Source organism: Podarcis bocagei (genome assembly GCF_964188305.1).
Source record: "Podarcis bocagei genome assembly, chromosome: 1".
Lineage (NCBI taxonomy): Eukaryota > Metazoa > Chordata > Lepidosauria > Squamata > Lacertidae > Podarcis > Podarcis bocagei.
Genome location: NC_138125.1, coordinates 131523446 through 131541547, shown reverse-complemented (window position 1 = coordinate 131541547; position 18102 = coordinate 131523446). Strand labels below are relative to the sequence as shown.

General features: G+C 44.6%; 1 protein-coding gene across 4 annotated transcripts in view; it reads right to left on the bottom strand.

Moving 5' to 3' along the window:
* The window catches only part of LOC308573682 (cyclic nucleotide-binding domain-containing protein 2-like), a 38938-nt gene extending 23315 nt beyond the window's left edge, over positions 1 to 15623 (bottom strand). The window contains exons 1-4 of one of the 4 annotated variants that reach the window (XM_081170877.1): positions 15540 to 15623; positions 4595 to 4635; positions 2869 to 2994; positions 1902 to 1955 (exon numbers count right to left, since the gene is read on the bottom strand). In XM_081170877.1, the coding sequence (XP_081027003.1) occupies positions 1902 to 1955; positions 2869 to 2961 (147 nt within the window). In that variant the 5' untranslated portion in view covers positions 2962 to 2994; positions 4595 to 4635; positions 15540 to 15623. Of the gene's footprint in view, positions 1 to 1901; positions 1956 to 2868; positions 2995 to 4594; positions 4636 to 4754; positions 4963 to 8107; positions 8627 to 15539 lie in introns of those variants that run through there. The other 3 variants (XM_081170875.1, XM_081170874.1, XM_081170876.1) reach the window with 3 other exon arrangements.
* Positions 15624 to 18102: the final 2479 nt, after the last annotated feature.

Below are 18102 nucleotides of genomic sequence, written 5' to 3'. Positions count from 1 at the left end.
CTAACAAAACACGGGGGGCAGTTGTTACATACATAAATCACCTTTTCTGACACCTGGGAATTTCAGTCTGGGTTATCCCCAACAGAAAGGACTCTGGTTTGGGCGGGGGAGGGGAGTAATTATAAACATTTTGTTCAATTCATTATAAATCATTTCCCAACACTCTTTTACCCTTTTACATGTCCACCCAGAGATTCTTAAGTATGGAGCCGTTTGTCAACTTCTTTGTTATTTTTAGTTGAGTTGAAGCTAGTACATATGGGAGCCCTCCTGTTTCCTCTGCTAGGTGCATCCCTGGACTCCTGCCCCACCCCCAGCAGTGCCGTATTTACATATAAGCTAAACAAGCTATAGCTTAGGGCCCCACTCTCTTGGGGGGCCCAAAAAAATTAAAGAAAAAAAAAAACCCTGGATGTACATTTCCAAAATATAAGATAAAAAAACCATAAATAAAATAAAACCTGAATACAGCAACAGTGTTTTGTGTTGTGTAGGTTCCTATGATGTAAGTCATGGGCCCCCGCCTGCTAGCCTGCTCCCTTAAATATCACTGGTTTGCTCATTTCTATATATAGGGTCAGGACACAGGTGGTGCTGTGGGTTAAACCAGAGAGCCTAGGACTTGCCGATCAGAAGGTTGGTGGTTCGAATCCCCGCGACGGGGTGAGCTCCCATTGCTCGGTCCCTGCTCCTGCCCAGCTAGCAGTTCAAAAGCACGTCAAAGTGCATGTAGATAAATAGGTACTGCTCCGGCGGGAAGGTAAACGGTGTTTCCGTGCGTTGCTCTGGTTCGCCAGAAGCAGCTTAGTCATGCTGGCCACATGACCCGGAAGCTGTACGCGGCTCCCTCGGCCAATAAAGCGAGATGAGCGCCGCAACCCCAGAGTTGGTCACGACTGGACCTAATGGTCAGGGGTCCCTTTACCTTTATATATAGGGTGCCTACATTCTGCATGGACTGGTCGCATGGAAACGTGCAAATGGCTTTAGATAGCTATTAGGTCCATAAATTACCATAGAGCATATATTCAACACAAAAAACAGCGACAATTTGTTGTTGACAAAGGACAGCTGGGCATATAAAGGCCCCCATTACCTTCAGTAGCTTAGGGCCTCATCAAACCTAAATCTGGCCCTGCCTCCAAGCCCTACCCCATGGCATTGCTGACTGACGCTCTCTCCTGCTATGTGTAGATCTTTGGGTGTGAATCACACCACGGTGGTCCCGCAATCTCTCAACTTTTCTTCTTCAATGGTGATGCTTCAAAATGGCCTCTGCTTTGATCTCATGATGGGGAGGTGTTATGTACTGAGTTGAATAGGATCCAAAATGCAGCAGTCTGATGGGTCCTAGAACAATAGGATTCAGAATGCAGCAGTCTGATTGGTCCTAGAACAATAGGATCCAGAATGCAGCAGTCTGAATAGTCTACAGGAGCCACCCAATCCAGCTCCAGGTGGAAGTGAATCCGCAACCTGATTGGCCTACAGGTGAATCCCAAAAATAGCCAATCACGTGGGGCCTATTGTGTAAATAATGTATATAAAGCAGACATTCTGGGGGAACTTCCATTCCTCCTCACCATTATGAGCTGAATAAAGAGCATGAAATCCACTCTCGACTCCGAGCATATTTCAGGAGGTCACTTGGGAAGCAAAAGAGCATTTCAGGATTTTGCTAAGGTGATCCACATCACAGATGAGGAAGCAGGCAGGGCCATGTATTCAAAGACCACTTCTCAAGGAAGAAGCAGCGTCACCCTTGGCTTATTAAGCCACTTTCCCCAGTAATAGCAAAACACACCAAACAGTTATATTCAAACAACTGAACTAAAACCACAAACACAAGTGCCTACTGTTACTGTAAGGGCAAGAAAAGACATAAGATGGTTTGTCCTGACCTTTGAAATACTGAACTCATGGCGATCAAACACAGCATTGGCAGTTTTCTTGTCCTGTAAGTTAAACAATGAGCTGCAATTAATTTCATTATGCATCATAAAAGAAGAAAAAGCGTAAGTACGTTAGCTCTTTAAAATAATATTATTATAATAATTAAGAAGTCCTATGACCCTTTAGCGTTGGTGGTATAGTGGTGAGCATAGCTGCTTTCCAAGCAGTTGACCCGGGTTTGTTTCCCGGGCAACGCAGAGAGTATTTCTAGGGACGCGGGTGGTGCTGTGGGTTAAACCACAGAGCCTAGGGCTTGCCGATCAGAAGGTCGGCGGTTTGAATCCCCATGATGGGGTGAGCTCCCGTTGCTCAGTCCCTGCTCCTGCCAACCTAGCAGTTCGAAAGCACGTCAAAGTGCAAGTAGATAAATAGGTACCGTTCCGGCGGGAAGGTAAACGGCGTTTCTGTGCACTGCTCTGGTTCGCCAGAAGTGGCTTAGTCATGCAGGCCACATGACTCGGAAGCTGTACGCCGGCTCCCTCAGCCAATAAAGCGAGATGAGCACCGAAACCCCAGAGTCGTTCGCGACTGGACCTAACAGTCAGGGGTACCTTTACCTTTACCCCTTTATGACCCTTTAAGGACTTATAAGCTACGCAAGGTCCGGTGCAGTTTCAAATTGGATGGGCAAATGGCACGTTGAGATTATTGCATCCCAGGGGGTTGGACTAGATGACCCTTGGGGTCCCTTCCAACTTACAGAGAATCTTACTGTGTTTCTATTCTATGATTTCAGCACAAGCCGACTTCATTGGGTTCCTCAGCCTCTGCTTCAAAAGCTCAGGCAATCATCATTATTTTATTAAATAGAAAAAGCACCAATGAGGAACGAGAGCAATCATAAATACAAGACTTTTGGTTGTGGTATGTGTGTGTGTGTGTGTGTGTGTGTGTGTGTTTTGCGATATTCCTTACTTCCTCAATCGCCCCACGAGTGTCTTTCTCTACCAGGTGAAAACACGAGAATCCTTTCAGTCCACGCCGGAAGCACCGACATACCTTGATCATCAGGATAACATTCTTAAAAAACCTGTGGAAGTTCTTTGGGGGTGGGGGAAGGAAAAATGCAATGAAACAAACAATGGTGTCACTTCTGTTTTGAGGAGCAAGGATAGAGATAGATAGATGATAGATAAATAGATAGATAGATAGATAGATAGATAGATAGATAGATAGATAGATAGATAGAGATAGATAGATGATAGATGATAGATAGATAGATAGATAGATAGATAGATAGATAGATAGATAGATAGATAGATGATAGATAGATATTAGATGGATTAGATTACACACACACACAAAACCAGATGGCTACACTACCATGTTCCACTTCTTAGACTGACTAATATAATATCAGATTTTTCTCTTTTCCTTCCATTACCGTGTTACTCCTTTGTCCTACCCAGGGCCGGCCCACTCATGAGGCACAGCGAGGCGACCACCTCAGGCGGCACAATCCACAGGGGCGGCAGATGCCCATGTAGGTCTTCATTCCTCCTCTGTTCCTGAAACTGCTGCTTGCCTTCTATCACCGTGCCATTGAGAGCGTGCTCACTTATGGCTTATGTGTGTGGTACGGAAGCTGTACTACCCAGGACAGGGTTGGGTTGTGCAGGGTTGTTAAGGCAGCAGAGAGCATTGTTGGCTGCCCACTCTCCACCTTGGAGCAGATTAATGCCACAAGGTGCCATAGGAAGGCACTGGACATAGTAAAAGATCCATCGCATCCTGGTCACTGTCTCTTCGAGCTCTTGCCGTCGGGACGGAGATACAGGACGATGAAGACAAGAACGAGCCGTCTTAAGAACAGCTTCTTCTCCAGAGCGATCTCGGCCCTGAATGGGAAGCCCGGACTTTGAAAGTCATCTAATCTCCCTTGCTGCATTATACTGTATTGTTTAATTAGTGTTTTTATGGAGCAGTCAAGTAATTTCGTTGTAATTGCCCCGATGGGGGAAATGACAATAAAGATATTATTATTATTATTATTATTATTATTATTATTATTATTATTATTATTATTATATTATTATTATTATTATTATTATTATATGTTGATCTCTACTCAATCCCTTCTTCCCTGGAGGGGAGGGGGGCACCGTTTTGTGGTTCACCTCAGGCGCCAAAATATATTGGGCTGGCGTGCTGCTTCATCTCACCACTGAGGTATTCTTGTACCCTCATTGCTCCTTACGCATCAATGCTCCCTCTTATTCCACACTGCATCCCCCCCCCCACTAAAACTAATTTTATGGCCGAAAATAATGCTCTTTTTTCAGGTGACTTTGGCCACCGGCACTTTGTAATTTTACTCTTTCAAACTGCAGAGATGGCAAGCCTAAAACATGCTTTATCGGGGAGCGAGCTCCATGAAATTTATTGGGACTTACTTGTGAGAAGACATGCGAAAAAGATCAGGGCTGTTAAAAATCTGTTCAGCTTGGTCTTCTCTGATAAATCAGTTTTGTACTCCTCCTCTTCCTCACATTTTTCTCTCTTACACTCCTTCCCTCTTTAGTGTGCATCTGTCCTTCATTTTGAGCCAGTTAAATTTATTTTATTTTCTTTGCCAGTCATAAACTACCTCCGAGGGGCTCAAACAGAAAATTAAGTGTCCCACGCAGGGAATAAGACATACCTGATATGCAATTCGCCGTCCCCTGGAAAATCGTCTAGAATCTATTAAGACAAAATTACACAGCCTGTTCTTAAAATCTTTGACCTGAACTTTGTCCACCTGTTAAGAGAATGAAAAGCCCATTTCCTCTCCCTCAACTTATAGACAGGTGGGAAGATACCTTCTAGATCTCTCGATAATTTTGGTTGGGCTTTTTTGGGCTTCCTCTCCCAGCTGCGCTGTGGTGCCTCCCATATTCTTCCAGAGGACCCCACAATCTTGAGTAGAACTTCAGGGTATACCGAATTTCCACAAGACATCCTCATTAAACCATTGCTGTCCAGTTTTTGTTACCTGTGATGTCCTCCTGTGGGTTGTTTTTTTTACCAGGCCTAATTTATGTGGATTATTGGGGGGGGGGGTAATAAAATTCAATTGTGACATCAGCCTAGCCCAGGGGTCAGCAAACTTTTACAGCAGGGGGCCAGTCCACTGTCCCTCAGACCTTGTGGGGGGCCGTACTACATTTTTTTTGGGAAATGAACGAATTCCTATGCCTCACAAATAACCCAGAGATGCATTTTTTTAAAAAAGGACACATTCCACTCATGTAAAAACACACTGATTCCTGGACCATCCATGGGCCGGATTGAGCAGGCGATTGGGCCGGATCTGACCCCTGGACCTTAGTTTCCCTACCCATGGCCTAGCAAATGTGGACATGCAAGCACTATAGCCTTATCAAGGCTCATATAGTAAAGGTAAAAGGACCCCTGACCATTGGGTGCAGTTGTGACCGACTCTGGGGTTGTAGCGCTCATCTCGCTTTATTGGCCGAGGGAGCCGGCGTACAGCTTCCGGGTCATGTGGCCAGCATGACTAAGCTGCTTCTGGCAAACCAGAGCAGCGTATGGAAACACCGTTTACCTTCCCGCGGAGGGGTACCTATTTATCTACTTGCACTTTGACGTGCTTTCAAACTGCTAGGTTGGCAGGAGCAGGGACTGAGCAACGGGAGCTCACCCCGTCACAGGGATTCAAACCACCGACCTTCTGATCGGCAAGTCCTAGGCTCTGTGGTTTAACCCACAGCGCCACCCGCGTCCCTAAGGCTCATATAACTTCACATTAAACACTTTCTCTTTGTAGGTTCAGCCCATTTTATTATTCCCTGTAGACTCTGACTGGGAGATTTGGGATGAAAAGCCTCCCAGAAGCTCTTTGAATAGTTTATATGAATTGCTTAAATGCAGTGGTGGCCAATGGCCAGTGGACTTGATGTAGCAGTGAGCATGGCAGCTAATGGTAGGTAATTTGTGGAGCTAGATGCATTTGCTACTGCCGCAAAACAATTGCCCGAAGGCAAAGTTGTGAGTCCGAAGCTGCATACACACTAACTCATTTGTAGCACAAAAATGTATTGTTTTGAGCTTAGCAGGGGTTAGCCAGTATGATGCCTGTAATGGTAAAGGGACCTCTGACCATTAGGTCCAGTCGTGGACAACTTTGGGGTTGCAGCACTCATCTCACTTTACTGGCCGAGGGAGCTGGCATGCAGCTTCTGGGTCATGTGGCCAGCATGACTAAGCCGCTTCTGGCAAACCAGAGCAGCGCATGGAATCGCCGTTTACCTTCCTGCCGGAGTGGTACCTATTTATCTACTTGCACTTTGACGTGCTTTCGAACTGCTAGGTTGGCAGGAGCAGGGACCGAGCAATGGGAGCTCACCCCGTCATGGGGATTCGAACCACTGACCTTCTGATCGGCAAGCCCTAGGCTCTGTGGTTTGCACCACAGCGCCACTCGCGTCCCCATGTGCATTGCACCCAGCGCCCCCTGCCCCCTGCATTCTTTCTGGACAGGTGGCAGGTATTGGATGATCTGAGGGAAGGCTGCTTCCCCCTCCCTAGCCCTGGGGTTTTGGGGGGAGGGTAACTACTCCCATATTATCCTCGTTATCCACACAAAAGGGCTCCGCTGTTATGGGACAGCTCTTTGCCATGCCAGTCAAACAGGAAATGCTCAGCATGCTGCTTTCAATCTAGATTGATTCTAGATCCTGCCACCCAAAAGAGTGACAGTTGCATGCATTTGAAACCCCTGCCCTTGCTTGGGTTACCCATGCCTTTACTCCTCCACACATGCCCCTGGCGAATGAAAAAGAAAGTGGCAATTGCAAGCTTGGAATATGCCCACCCTTGGCATCATTGAGCATCAATACACACCACTGCTGCTATGCTTTTTTAAACAAACAAACAAACAAAAAACAAACAAACACGTGACTTTATTTTTACAGATTGATCTGAGCCCATGGGAAAGAGTGTGATATAAATATACCAGCTGCACCAATGCTAAGAGACAAGGCTCCATGGCTATTAGCTATGAAAAGCAAACTTCTGCAACAAAATGTTGCAGCATGAAGTGCTTCTGTTCAGGATGCACCACTCTATTCCCTCTCTAGACCGGTACTTTGTTTCTCAGAACAGTCAGTCAGCATTCTGTATCCAGCGAACATTCCAATGGGTTGCCTTGTTTTTGTTTTTGCTTTTGGTTCCCAAAATTGGGGGGGGGGGGGAGAGAATTTCCCCTAAACGTTTTTTTGCAATTCTGCAAACTCTGGAGTTCCCTCGCAACTACTTTTCTCTCTTGCTTGTGTGGGGGTGCTGCTGTTTTGTTTATATAAGAAAAAAGATCATTATGTGATAGTCAAAAGGAAAGCTCTATAAATAGAGAGGATGTATCTCGGGATGCAGGTGGCACTGTGGGTTAAACCACAGAGCCTAGGACTTGCTCATCAGAAGGTCGGCGGTTCGAATCCCCATGACGGGGTGAGCTCCCATTGCTCGGTCCCTGCTCCTGCCAACCTAGCAGTTCAAAAGCACGTCAAAGTGCAAGTAGATAAATAGGTACCACGCTGGCAGGAAGGTAAACGGCGTTTCCGTGCGCTGCTCTGGTTCACCAGAAGCGGCTTAGTCATGCTGGCCACATGACCCGGAAGCTGTACGCCGGCTCCCTCGGCCAATAAAGCGAGATGAGCGTCGCAACCCCAGAGTCGGCCACAACTGGACCTAATGGTCAAGGGTCCCTTTACCTTTACATTATCTCTCGGAATACTAGCTGTTGGAAATAAACAACAGGGGATAGCCTGTTGTTCATCATCTCCAAGTGCTGCTTTGGACCTACCCAGACTCCAGAAGCATCTGCCCAATCATTGTTGGAAACACAATGCTGTCCAAAATAACAGGTATGCTTGCAGGTATGCTACAAGGACCCGAAGAACTCTCCCTGACCGTCTTCAGAACAAGGGGGTATACATAAAAACTAAGTTGGTAGGAAATCACACTCTCAAAGCCACAACACTGGAGAGAAGATCTCAGTGAAATCAAAGTGAGAGCAGCTGTAGAAAAGGAATTTCGTTAGATGTGCAACAAGAGGATGTAGGATGATCATAGATGTGACCTTCAGGAACAGGTCAAGGAAGATATATTCCCCACCAGAGAACTAGGTCATTCTGTCCTGCTCCCCAGCACTCACTGAACCAAATATGCTGCAATCCGGCAGAATACAGTTCTCTTCTCCAGAGCTTTGCAGGCATGGCGAGAGGCTTCCTGGGAGTCACTTCGCTTGGAGGCCTTAGATTTCCCCCACCAAAAGACCTTCTGTGACAGAATCAGAACCAACGGCTATAGAATCGGGCAACTGCACTCTCAAGATAATCCACATTCCGTTCTATTTTCTAGAGGCAGAGAACACAAGAGCAGTCTTGCTAGCCTGGGCCTAACGTTTACACCACCTAGTGTTCTGTTTCCATTCTTCTGTGGTGACAACTTGTAGCTGAGTAAGATTAACTCACGGTCTTAACAGTGAGTCCGCAAGTGACTGTGGAGGCCAATTCTGGATCCACGCATCCTTCCACAGTGGGGACATAGGTTTCCGGGCAGCAGTTGATCATGGTGAGGATTTGCCAAGCGTGCCTTCCTCTTAGCACGTTTCTCCCTTTCGTCCTGAGTTTGAGCATCTTCAAAGTCCATGAAACTTTTGGTAAAGGCTGCTCTCCAATTGTAGCACTCGCAGTCCAGTGTTTGCCAGTTTTCGGTGTTTACACTGTATTTTTTAAAAAGATTTGCCTTGAGAGAGTCTTTAAACCTCTTTTGTTGACCACCAGCATTATGCTTTCCATTTTTAAGTTCGGAATAGAGTAGTTGCTTTGGAAGACGATCATCAGGCATCTGCACAACATGACTAGTCCAACAAAGCTCATGTTGAAGAATCATTTCTTTGACACTGGTGACCTTTGCTTCTTCCAGCTTTAGTTTGACTGTCTTCCCCAGCAATGTGTACAAATTTTCAGAGACACCGTTGATGGAATCTTTCAAGGAGTTGGAGATGGCATTTATTAGTGGTTCATATAATAAATATGCAAGGGCAGTAGGAATTTTCTTTTGGTTATGCAAGCACCTAACACATTTAGTAGCTGTTATATTCAACAAAGGCCTGTATTGTAAAAGCTATGGTTTTCCCAGTAGTGATGTATGGAAGTGAGATCTGGACCATAAAGAAGGCTGATTGTCGAATTGATGCTTTTAAATTAAGGTGCTGGAGGAGACTCTTGAGAGTCCCATGGACTGCAAGAAGATCAAACCTATCCATTCTGAAGGAAATCAGCCCTGAGTGCTCACTGGAAGGACAGATCCTGAAGCTGAGGCTCCAATACTTTGGCCACCTCATGAGAAGAGAAGACTCCCTGGAAAAGACCCTGATGCTGGGAAAGATGGAGGGCACAAGGAGAAGGGGACGACAGAGGACGAGATGGTGGGACAGTGTTCTCGAAGCTACCAGCATGAGTTTGAATAAACTGCGGGAGGCAGTGGAAGACAGGAGTGCCTGGCGTGCTCTGGTCCATGGAGTCATGAAGAGTCGGACACGACTAAACGACAACAACAAACATATTCAACCAGCCATAGCTCAGTGACAGAGCATCTACTTTGCACTCAGGTCCTGGGTTCAGGTCCTGGCACCTAGGGAGAGGGGTGCTGGGAGGTTCCCTGTGTGACACACTGGAGAGGTCAGTGTAGAGTTGGCAATAGGGTGGGACAGTGGTCTGCCTCAGAATGTGGGAGCTTCCTATGTAATATTTTATTTTAAAAATGAAGTAGATAAAAGCAACTGAGAGGTCTTTGCATGCAGTCCTGTCCTCACCCTCATCTTTTCCCCATTTAAAATAAAATTAAAAATTCAGTTACCGGTATGTTTATTCACATACAGTGGTACCTCGGGTTACATACGCTTCAGGTTACATACACTTCAGGTTACAGACTCCGCTAACCCAGAAATAGTGCTTCAGGTTAAGAACTTTGCTTCAGGATAAGAACAGAAATTGTGCTCTGGCAGCGCGGCAGCAGCAGGAGGCCCCATTAGCTAAAGTGGTCTTCAGGTTAAGAACAGTTTCAGGTTAAGAACGGACCTCCGGAACAAATTAAGTACTTAACCCGAGGTACCACTGTATTCAGACTGTATTAAGCTGAAAGAAAATGACGGCAGGCACTTCTGACAGCTTTTTTTTTTTTACGGCATGCAACTGTTAAAAACAAGAACCATTCAACAAGGTAGAAAACATGGATAGTCAGCAATGCAGTTTGGAGAACCTGTTCTGTTTTGTCTGTGTGCTATCTTTAAAAACGGCATTTAACAAAAAATGCATCTTAACCCGCTACCAGTTTTATACAACGATAACTATTTCAAAACTATATATGAGGATATATGGATTTGGCTGGAGAAGCACATAAATCACAGCCTTTAAGCAGACCGCAATTTTAAAGGAGGTTTTCAATAGTTAGAACTGGTTGTGCAGACATTACTGTTTTCCTTTGCATTTGGCAGGAAGTATTTCAGCGAAACCTGTAAAAACAGTAACTCTAAATATGCTTACCATATTTTTCCATGTATAAGACAATACCCCCAAATTTTTAAGTTTGAAATTGGGGGTTGTCTTATACAGTGGTACCTCAGGTTACATACGCTTCAGGTTACATACGCTTCAGGTTACACACTCCGCTAACCCAGAAATAGTGCTTCAGGTTAAGAACTTTGCTTCAGGATGAGAACAGAAATTGGGCTCCGGCGGCGCGGCGGCAGCAGGAGGCCCCATTAGCTAAAGTGGTGCTTCAGGTTAAGAACAGTTTCAGGTTAAGTACGGACCTCCGGAACGAATTAAGTACTTAACCTGAGGTACCACTGTACACGGAATGTTGCAATTAAATATATGAATAAATACATGCCGCCATCCATATTCTTCCCCCCCCCCCCCAGCCTCCCCTCACTATTGGCCTTATGACAAGCCCTGGTCTGGTACTCCCCCCCCCAGCAGCCCCCACTCCGGACATTGTCCCTTCCACCTGGTTCCCTCAGCCGCCCCTTGGCTACCCAGACCCCCCATTCCCCATGTGCACTCACTCAGGCAACTCTGGCTGTCGCAGGTCCTTGATCAGCGCTCGCATTTGACGGCGCTTGTGGAGTAAATACGGTACATACCATAAATACTGAAACAAAAGTGCAGCATACAGGCAGCGGAGCTGGAGCTACAGTGAAGTTACACTGAGATGAAAGGAGCAGCCGCCGCCATTAAACAGCTTTCCTCAATGTTTGATGTTTAAATGTACGGTTCTAAATATACCGGTGTTTTGAATTTTTAATAAAATATCAGAGTTGTTCTGTTTGGTCTTTAAAATATTTATTTCTCAATTTTGGGCTCAAAAAATGGGGGCCGTCTTATACATGGGGCGTCTTATACGCTGAAAAATACGGTATATCTTCTTCCAGACATTATAGAAATATAGAATGGACTCTTCTCTTTTTTTTCTTCAAAAGATATTTATTAAAGTTTTTAAAATATAACAATGAAAATGAAAAATAAAAAGAAACAAAATACAAAATACAACATAAAAACAATTAAAAAACAAATAATTTTCCATACCATATCTTCCTTACGCTTATTTCCCCAGACCTCCTCATACCTCCCTTCTTTGTATTCCACTTCAATTTGTTAGTTCAGCAAATCCTTACCATTAAGCTTTTGCCCATTTGTAAACCTTTTTTTCGTATCTCCTAAAGCATTACAGCTGGAAACCCCTTAGTTTCTATCCAACATCCTTCTAACATTCATTAATTTTACAATATTTCTGTAAATAGTCTTTAAATTTCTTCCCGTCTTCTTCCACCAACTCTTCTCCCTGGTCTCGGATTCTGCCAGTCATTTCTGCCAATTCCATGTAGTTGATCACCTTCATCTGCCATAGAATGGACTCTTCTCCATCACACTGGCAGTTTTAGGAAAGGAAGGCTTTCCCCTTCCTATATGTCCATCGATGTAAGCTTTTATTGCAGAGCCAAGAGGAAGTCCAACCCAGCTAGACCAAAACTGGCTGCAATATGCCCAGCTAAGGCCACTCTCCACTGCCATCATCTGGTGTAACAGGGAAGCCGCTGCTTCACCCAGCTGCAGGAAGGCCATAGGCATGCAAGCACTGCGGAAAAACACTCTCCAAGTCATCAGTCACCTGACGCAGTGTTCCTCCTTTGGCTAAACAGGTGAAGCTTAGAGACAAGGCTTGCCAAATTATTGGAGTACTACAATATATCCAAAACAATGGGAGAAATTGGAAGGATCTCAAAAGAGAAGATAGACAGGGATTGGGAGGTGTTTAAAGGATACTTACAAAACAATATTGAAAAATCAGAACTCCTATTAGAATAAACAAGTTCCGTTTTAAATGCTGAAATACTAAATAAGATGGATAACAATGTGTAATAGAAAAATAAGCATGAAATTAGGTTAAAGGTGTGTGAAAGAAAGTAATAGAAGTGGGAAGAAATTGCAATTCAGTAGACTGTAAGTCTAACACAAAGGTGGGGTGAGGGGTGGCGGACGGTGATGGGAAAAGGAATTATCTGTGGGACTGAATGTAGGCATGTTTGTATATATTTAAGGATTGTCTGAAATGTATGTTTGTATGCTTGTATATTCGCAATCTGTGTGTATCTTATAATAAAAAATAATTTTAAAAAATAGAGACAGGGCTGTAGACAGCAGGCCCCAGCTGGCTCCCTCTTCACACAACACATACGGAGACAAAAAGTTACAGCAATGTTTGGCTTTTCTCTTCTTATAAGGAAGCCTTGAGGCTGTGGCACCACCATCTTCTGGGAGTGAATCGCAGAACGACAAGCGCCAGGAAAAAGCATTTTCAGACAGCTGAGTGGCAAGTTTGAAATCGCAGCTGTTTCAGACACCTCTTTTGCCTTTGGTAAGCCAGCTTTTGTCAGACTTGCGTTCGACCGAACGACTCTTCCGGTCGAGTCCTCTGACGTGATTAGCGACCTGAGCCTTTGATGAGGCTCCAACCACATTCCCCCATTACACAGAGTATCCAGCACACAGGGAAGGAGCCGAGATAGTATGAGCTACGTTGCATGCAAAGAGCGTTTTATTTCTAACTATGCAAACAGTGGAGCAAAGATATACAGTGGTGCCTCGCAAGACGAAAAGAATCCGTTCCGCGAGTCTCTTCGTCTTGCGGTTTTTTCGTCTTGTGAAGCAAGCCCATTAGCGGCTTAGCGGATTAGTGCTATTAGCGGCTTAGCGGGCTTAGCGGATCAGCTGATAAGCGGCTTAGCGGATCAGCTGATAAGCGGCTTAGCAGATCAGCTGTTAAGCGGCTTAGCGGCTTAGGATCAGCTGATAAGTGGCTTAGCGGCTTGGGAAAAGGGGGGGGAGGAAAAAAATCCTGCAGGAACTCGCAAGACATTTTCGTCTTGCGAAGCAAGCCCATAGGAAATTCGTTTTGCGAAGCACCTCCAAAATGGAAAACCCTTTCGTCTAGCAGGTTTTCCGTCTTGCGAGGCATTCGTCTTGCGGGGCACCACTGTACATGCTCTCTCTTTGAAAGCAGAGAGCAACTGAAACACAAAGGAACAGGAAACCAGTAACGTCACATCCGTCTCCTGTCTTCCGTGAGACTTCCAACAGCCTTGAATGCCTGGAATGCAAAACAGAGTCTTGTGACTCCAAGGACTGCACAATGGCAACACACAGAAACCTAACAGCTTTTGGGATTATTTCATTAAAATGAAACATGTGTTTTGGCAAAGCCAAGGGTTGCACCAAAAAATGCGTGCTGAGAAACTATCAGAAGTTTTTAATTTGGACCAGCTTCTTCCCATTTATACACTCTATTCTCAGCTAGTTTTGTGTTTGGCAAATTCTTCCCTCTTCAACCCATCCACTATTTGAGTTTCCCCTCAAACTAGCCACAATCTAATGGAGATGAGACCTTAAATTTGCCCTTCTGTCTCTACCAAGTGAGGCAACAAACAGCATTGCTGCTGGTAACAAACATATTATGACGGGGGGCATGTCATCAAGGACACAGCTGTCTACTAAGAAAAGATTCACTGAAGCAAAACAGATCCAACACAGTGAGAAATTAAGCCTGCCGTGTAATCTTAAGAATTAAGGAGAAGGAAATGCGTATTGTTGACTTGGAACAAGGCCCTTCATACAGCACTGAAGCAACTGTCTGCTCCGGTTCTGGTCTGTAGAGAAGTCTGTGCATACACTGTGAAGGATATCTGATGTTTAAGGAGGTTTCAGGTTATTATGAATCTCAAAATGAAGCTCAATGTCATAGGTGTGCCCAGTTTGGAGGGAGGCACGGTTGGCAAACGAAGAGAATACACTGGAATACTACTATCAAAGGACATACTCTATTAACATTATGTTTAAAAGAACTGTATGCAGCCTTTCCACAAACAGAATCATGCTCAAAGCAGGCATGTTCAGAACCATTATCACAGACTTAGCTGGCCGTGCAGAAACTGAGAAGATAGTGGCCTTTTAACAAGTCTGTAATCCGACAAAAATATGGCATAGCCATGTGCTAATACCACTGAAGAATATTGTTCATGATATTCTTCCCTGTGAGTGGTCAACATTGATGCCGAAATCCAGCATCGCCTGAGCTCTGAAAGTGCGGCTTTCTCCCGATTGAAGTGCAGTGTGTTTGAGGACCGGGACATTCGCAGGGAAACCAAAATGCTTGTTTACAAAGCTATTGTACTACCAACCTTACTGTATGCTTGTGAAACATGGGCCACCTACAAACACCATCTACAACTTCTCAAAAGATTCCATCAATAGTGTCTCTGAAAAATCTTACACATCACTTGGGAAGACAGGTGAACTAATATCAGTGTACTGGATGAAGCAAAGATCATCAGTGTTGAAGCAATGTTTCTTCAGCATCAACTTTGTTGGACTGGTCATGTTGTGCAGATGCCTGATTATCACCTTCCAAAACAACTATAGTCATACCTCGGGTTAAAGTTGCTTCAGTTGAGCGTTTTCGGGTTGCACTCCGCAGCGACCCGGATGTAACGGAACGTGTTACTTCCGGGTTCTGCCGCTCGCGTATGCGCACAAAATGACGTCACACGCATGCGCAGAAGCGGCAAATCGTGACCCGCGCAGAGGCGGGTTGCGTTTGCTTCAGGATGCAAACGGGGCTCCGGAACGGATCCCGTTCGCATCCAGAGGCACCACTGTACTCTATTCCGAACTTAAAAATGGAAAGCATAATGCTGGTGTCAACAAAAGAGGCTTAAAGACTGTCTCAAGGCAAATCTTAAAATATGTAGTATAAACACCGACAACTGGGAAACACTGGCCTGCAAGCGCTCCAGTTGGAGAACAGCCTTTACCAAAGGTGTCATGGACTTTGAAGACACTCAAACTCAGAACGCAAGGGAGAAACGTGCTAAGAGGAAGGCACGCTTGGCAAAGCCACACCATGATCAACTCCCATCCGGGAACCAATATCTCCACTGTGGAAGGACGTGTGGATTCAGAACTGGCCTCCATAGACACTTACAGACTCATTGTTAAAACCGTGTTTATGGAAGACAATCTTACTGGGTTACGAGTGATCACCAAAGAAGAAGAAGAAGAAATTCTTCCCAGTAAACTTTATAATGGGTATCCACCGGATAGCAATGTCATCCTTCAGTTCCGCTTTGGATTTCAGGCAAATCAAGTTCTTCCTTTAATAAAATACAGTTGCAATGTGTTACACGGAAGCATACATAGTAGCAAGCATGTCACAAAGTTTGTATATGTAGAATTGATTTTATAAGCAGGGGGAAAGCATAGTAGGAAATCAGTGCTCACGGTTTTCTGCCACCTTCCTCAGACCAAAGTCCTCAGGAATATGTTTATGGCCACACACTAATCACACACAGAACACAAACGTCATCCTTTTGGTTTAAAAAAAATCCTCCAACTTTACATTTTAATATGAAACACTATAGAATGAGTATGTACAACACAAAACCTGTCTTCAAAATCGCACAAGCGAAAACATTTCCATATTCACATGATTAAATTGTTTACAGCTCAAAGAAGTTATCGATCCTTCAAGTTTAAACATCAGAAACTGTCAGCCACGAATAGTTTAGGTTTATACAAAAGGCTTCATTTGTAACACGCACATGATGTTGAGTTGGATCACAAGTCAATGGCTCTTAAGTCCCGTTAAAATCAATGGGAACCAAGTCATGACACAATTCGGAACACAATCCCAGATGTGTGAAGTGCTCACAGGAAATAATTTCAACTACTGCTTTATATGTGCAAAGGAAAAAAAATGGCATGAATTCACCGTTTCTGTGCTTTCATTTTTTAACCCTGCAGGTATGAATAATGCCATCAGAATTCTGCTTGGTACAAAGATAATTGAAATATCCCATGCTGAAATCCCCTTTCCTTTCATATGCTCCCCTTAGTGATGTGTGCATGCCTCCATCATTAACTTAATATTAACTTTCAGGAGGAATGTGAAAACATTCCCATTTACCCAGACACTTAGTAGCTGAAGAATACTGTTGCTGGAACCCCAAGATCACCAGATAAAATGTGGTTTTTTAAAAACTATAACAGTCCCCCCCCCCCGCCAAAGTGTGGAACAGTTTGCTACCCTAGTCACTTTCAGGAGAAAGGGCAGGATGTAACTTCAACAAATAATAAATAAACTGACAGTCTTCACATTAGAACGATCGCTCAATTTTGCATTCTTAAAGCTTTCTTGAAGGGGGTTGGAGGGATCACAAAAGGCTCAACTTACTCAACTCATGGATGGGACTGCTACGTATTTCTTGAACAGTTAAGACACATTACGGATTTTAGAAGTCTGTTCTACCACATGGTAAATGAATGAGCATGACTTAGCAGTAGGCTTTAAATCCCATTTGCTTCTCTGCAAAGGGTAAAGTGCACAGTGTAAGAATAGAGAGATCAGCTGAAGAGTAAAGGTACCCCTGCCCGTACGGGCCAGTCGTGTCCAACTCTAGGGTTGTGCACCCATCTCACTTAAGAGGCGGGGGGCCAGCGCTGTCCGGAGACACGTCCGGGTCACGTGGCCAGCGTGACGAAGCTGCTCTGACGAGCCGGCACCAGTGCAGCACACGGAAACGCCGTTTAACTTCCCGCTAGAAAGCGGTACCTATTTATCTACTTGCACTTTAGGGGTGCTTTCGAACTGCTAGGTGGGCAGGAGCTGGGACCGAAAGACGGGAGCTCACCCCGCCACGGGGATTCGAACCACCGACCATGCGATCGGCAAGCCCTAGGCGCTGAGGATTTACACACAGCGCCACCCGCATCCCCAGCTGAAGAATAACTCTTCACTAAATGTAAGGCCTCTTTTTAGCCACTGTGCTCCATAGGTCGCCTGCCCGTTCAGTATATGGAGTGCAGAATGAGAAAAGACAACACCATCAATAAATCTGAAGGTTAATTGTAGGTATCAGGTGAAACCTTCTTCCACAATGTCAGCTAATCATACAAGTTCAACAGTTGGTTTTTTTGCTGGCAACCCAATTCTTTTCCAAAGGACAATCGTTTTCTCCCCTTTTCAGCTGCTAATTGGCTGGGTCTCAATTAATAAATGTCTCTTGGAATTCCATTACTACTGCTATCGAGGCAAATGTCCTTGTGTGTGCTGAGACAAGTTAAAGGGTCCCCAGGTGGAGAGGAATCAGTGAGAACAGGCATTATTGGGCTCAAAATTATAAAAATAATAATAATAATCCCCTCAGCAATCTGATTTCGGAAGGTCTTCTCAAATATGACCATAACAGGTCATTTGGGTATTGAAACATCATCCAAAGGAGGAAGATACTAGTACAGTGGTGCCCCGCAAGACGAAATTAATTCGTTCCGCAAGTTTTGTCGTCTAGCGAATTTTTCGTCTTGCGAATCACGAAATCCCATAGGAATGCATTGAAAATCAATTAATGCGTTCCTATGGTCAAAAAAAGTCCAAACAAAGCCAAATTTGGTACAACAACAGTTTATTAACTGCTCTTTAAAGTCACACATACTGTAAAGAGCAGTTCAAAAATTGAAGGGAAAATAAATTAACTTTATAAACAAAACATGTCTTTGTTTTTAGACAAAGGAAACAAAGTCGCGAGACGTT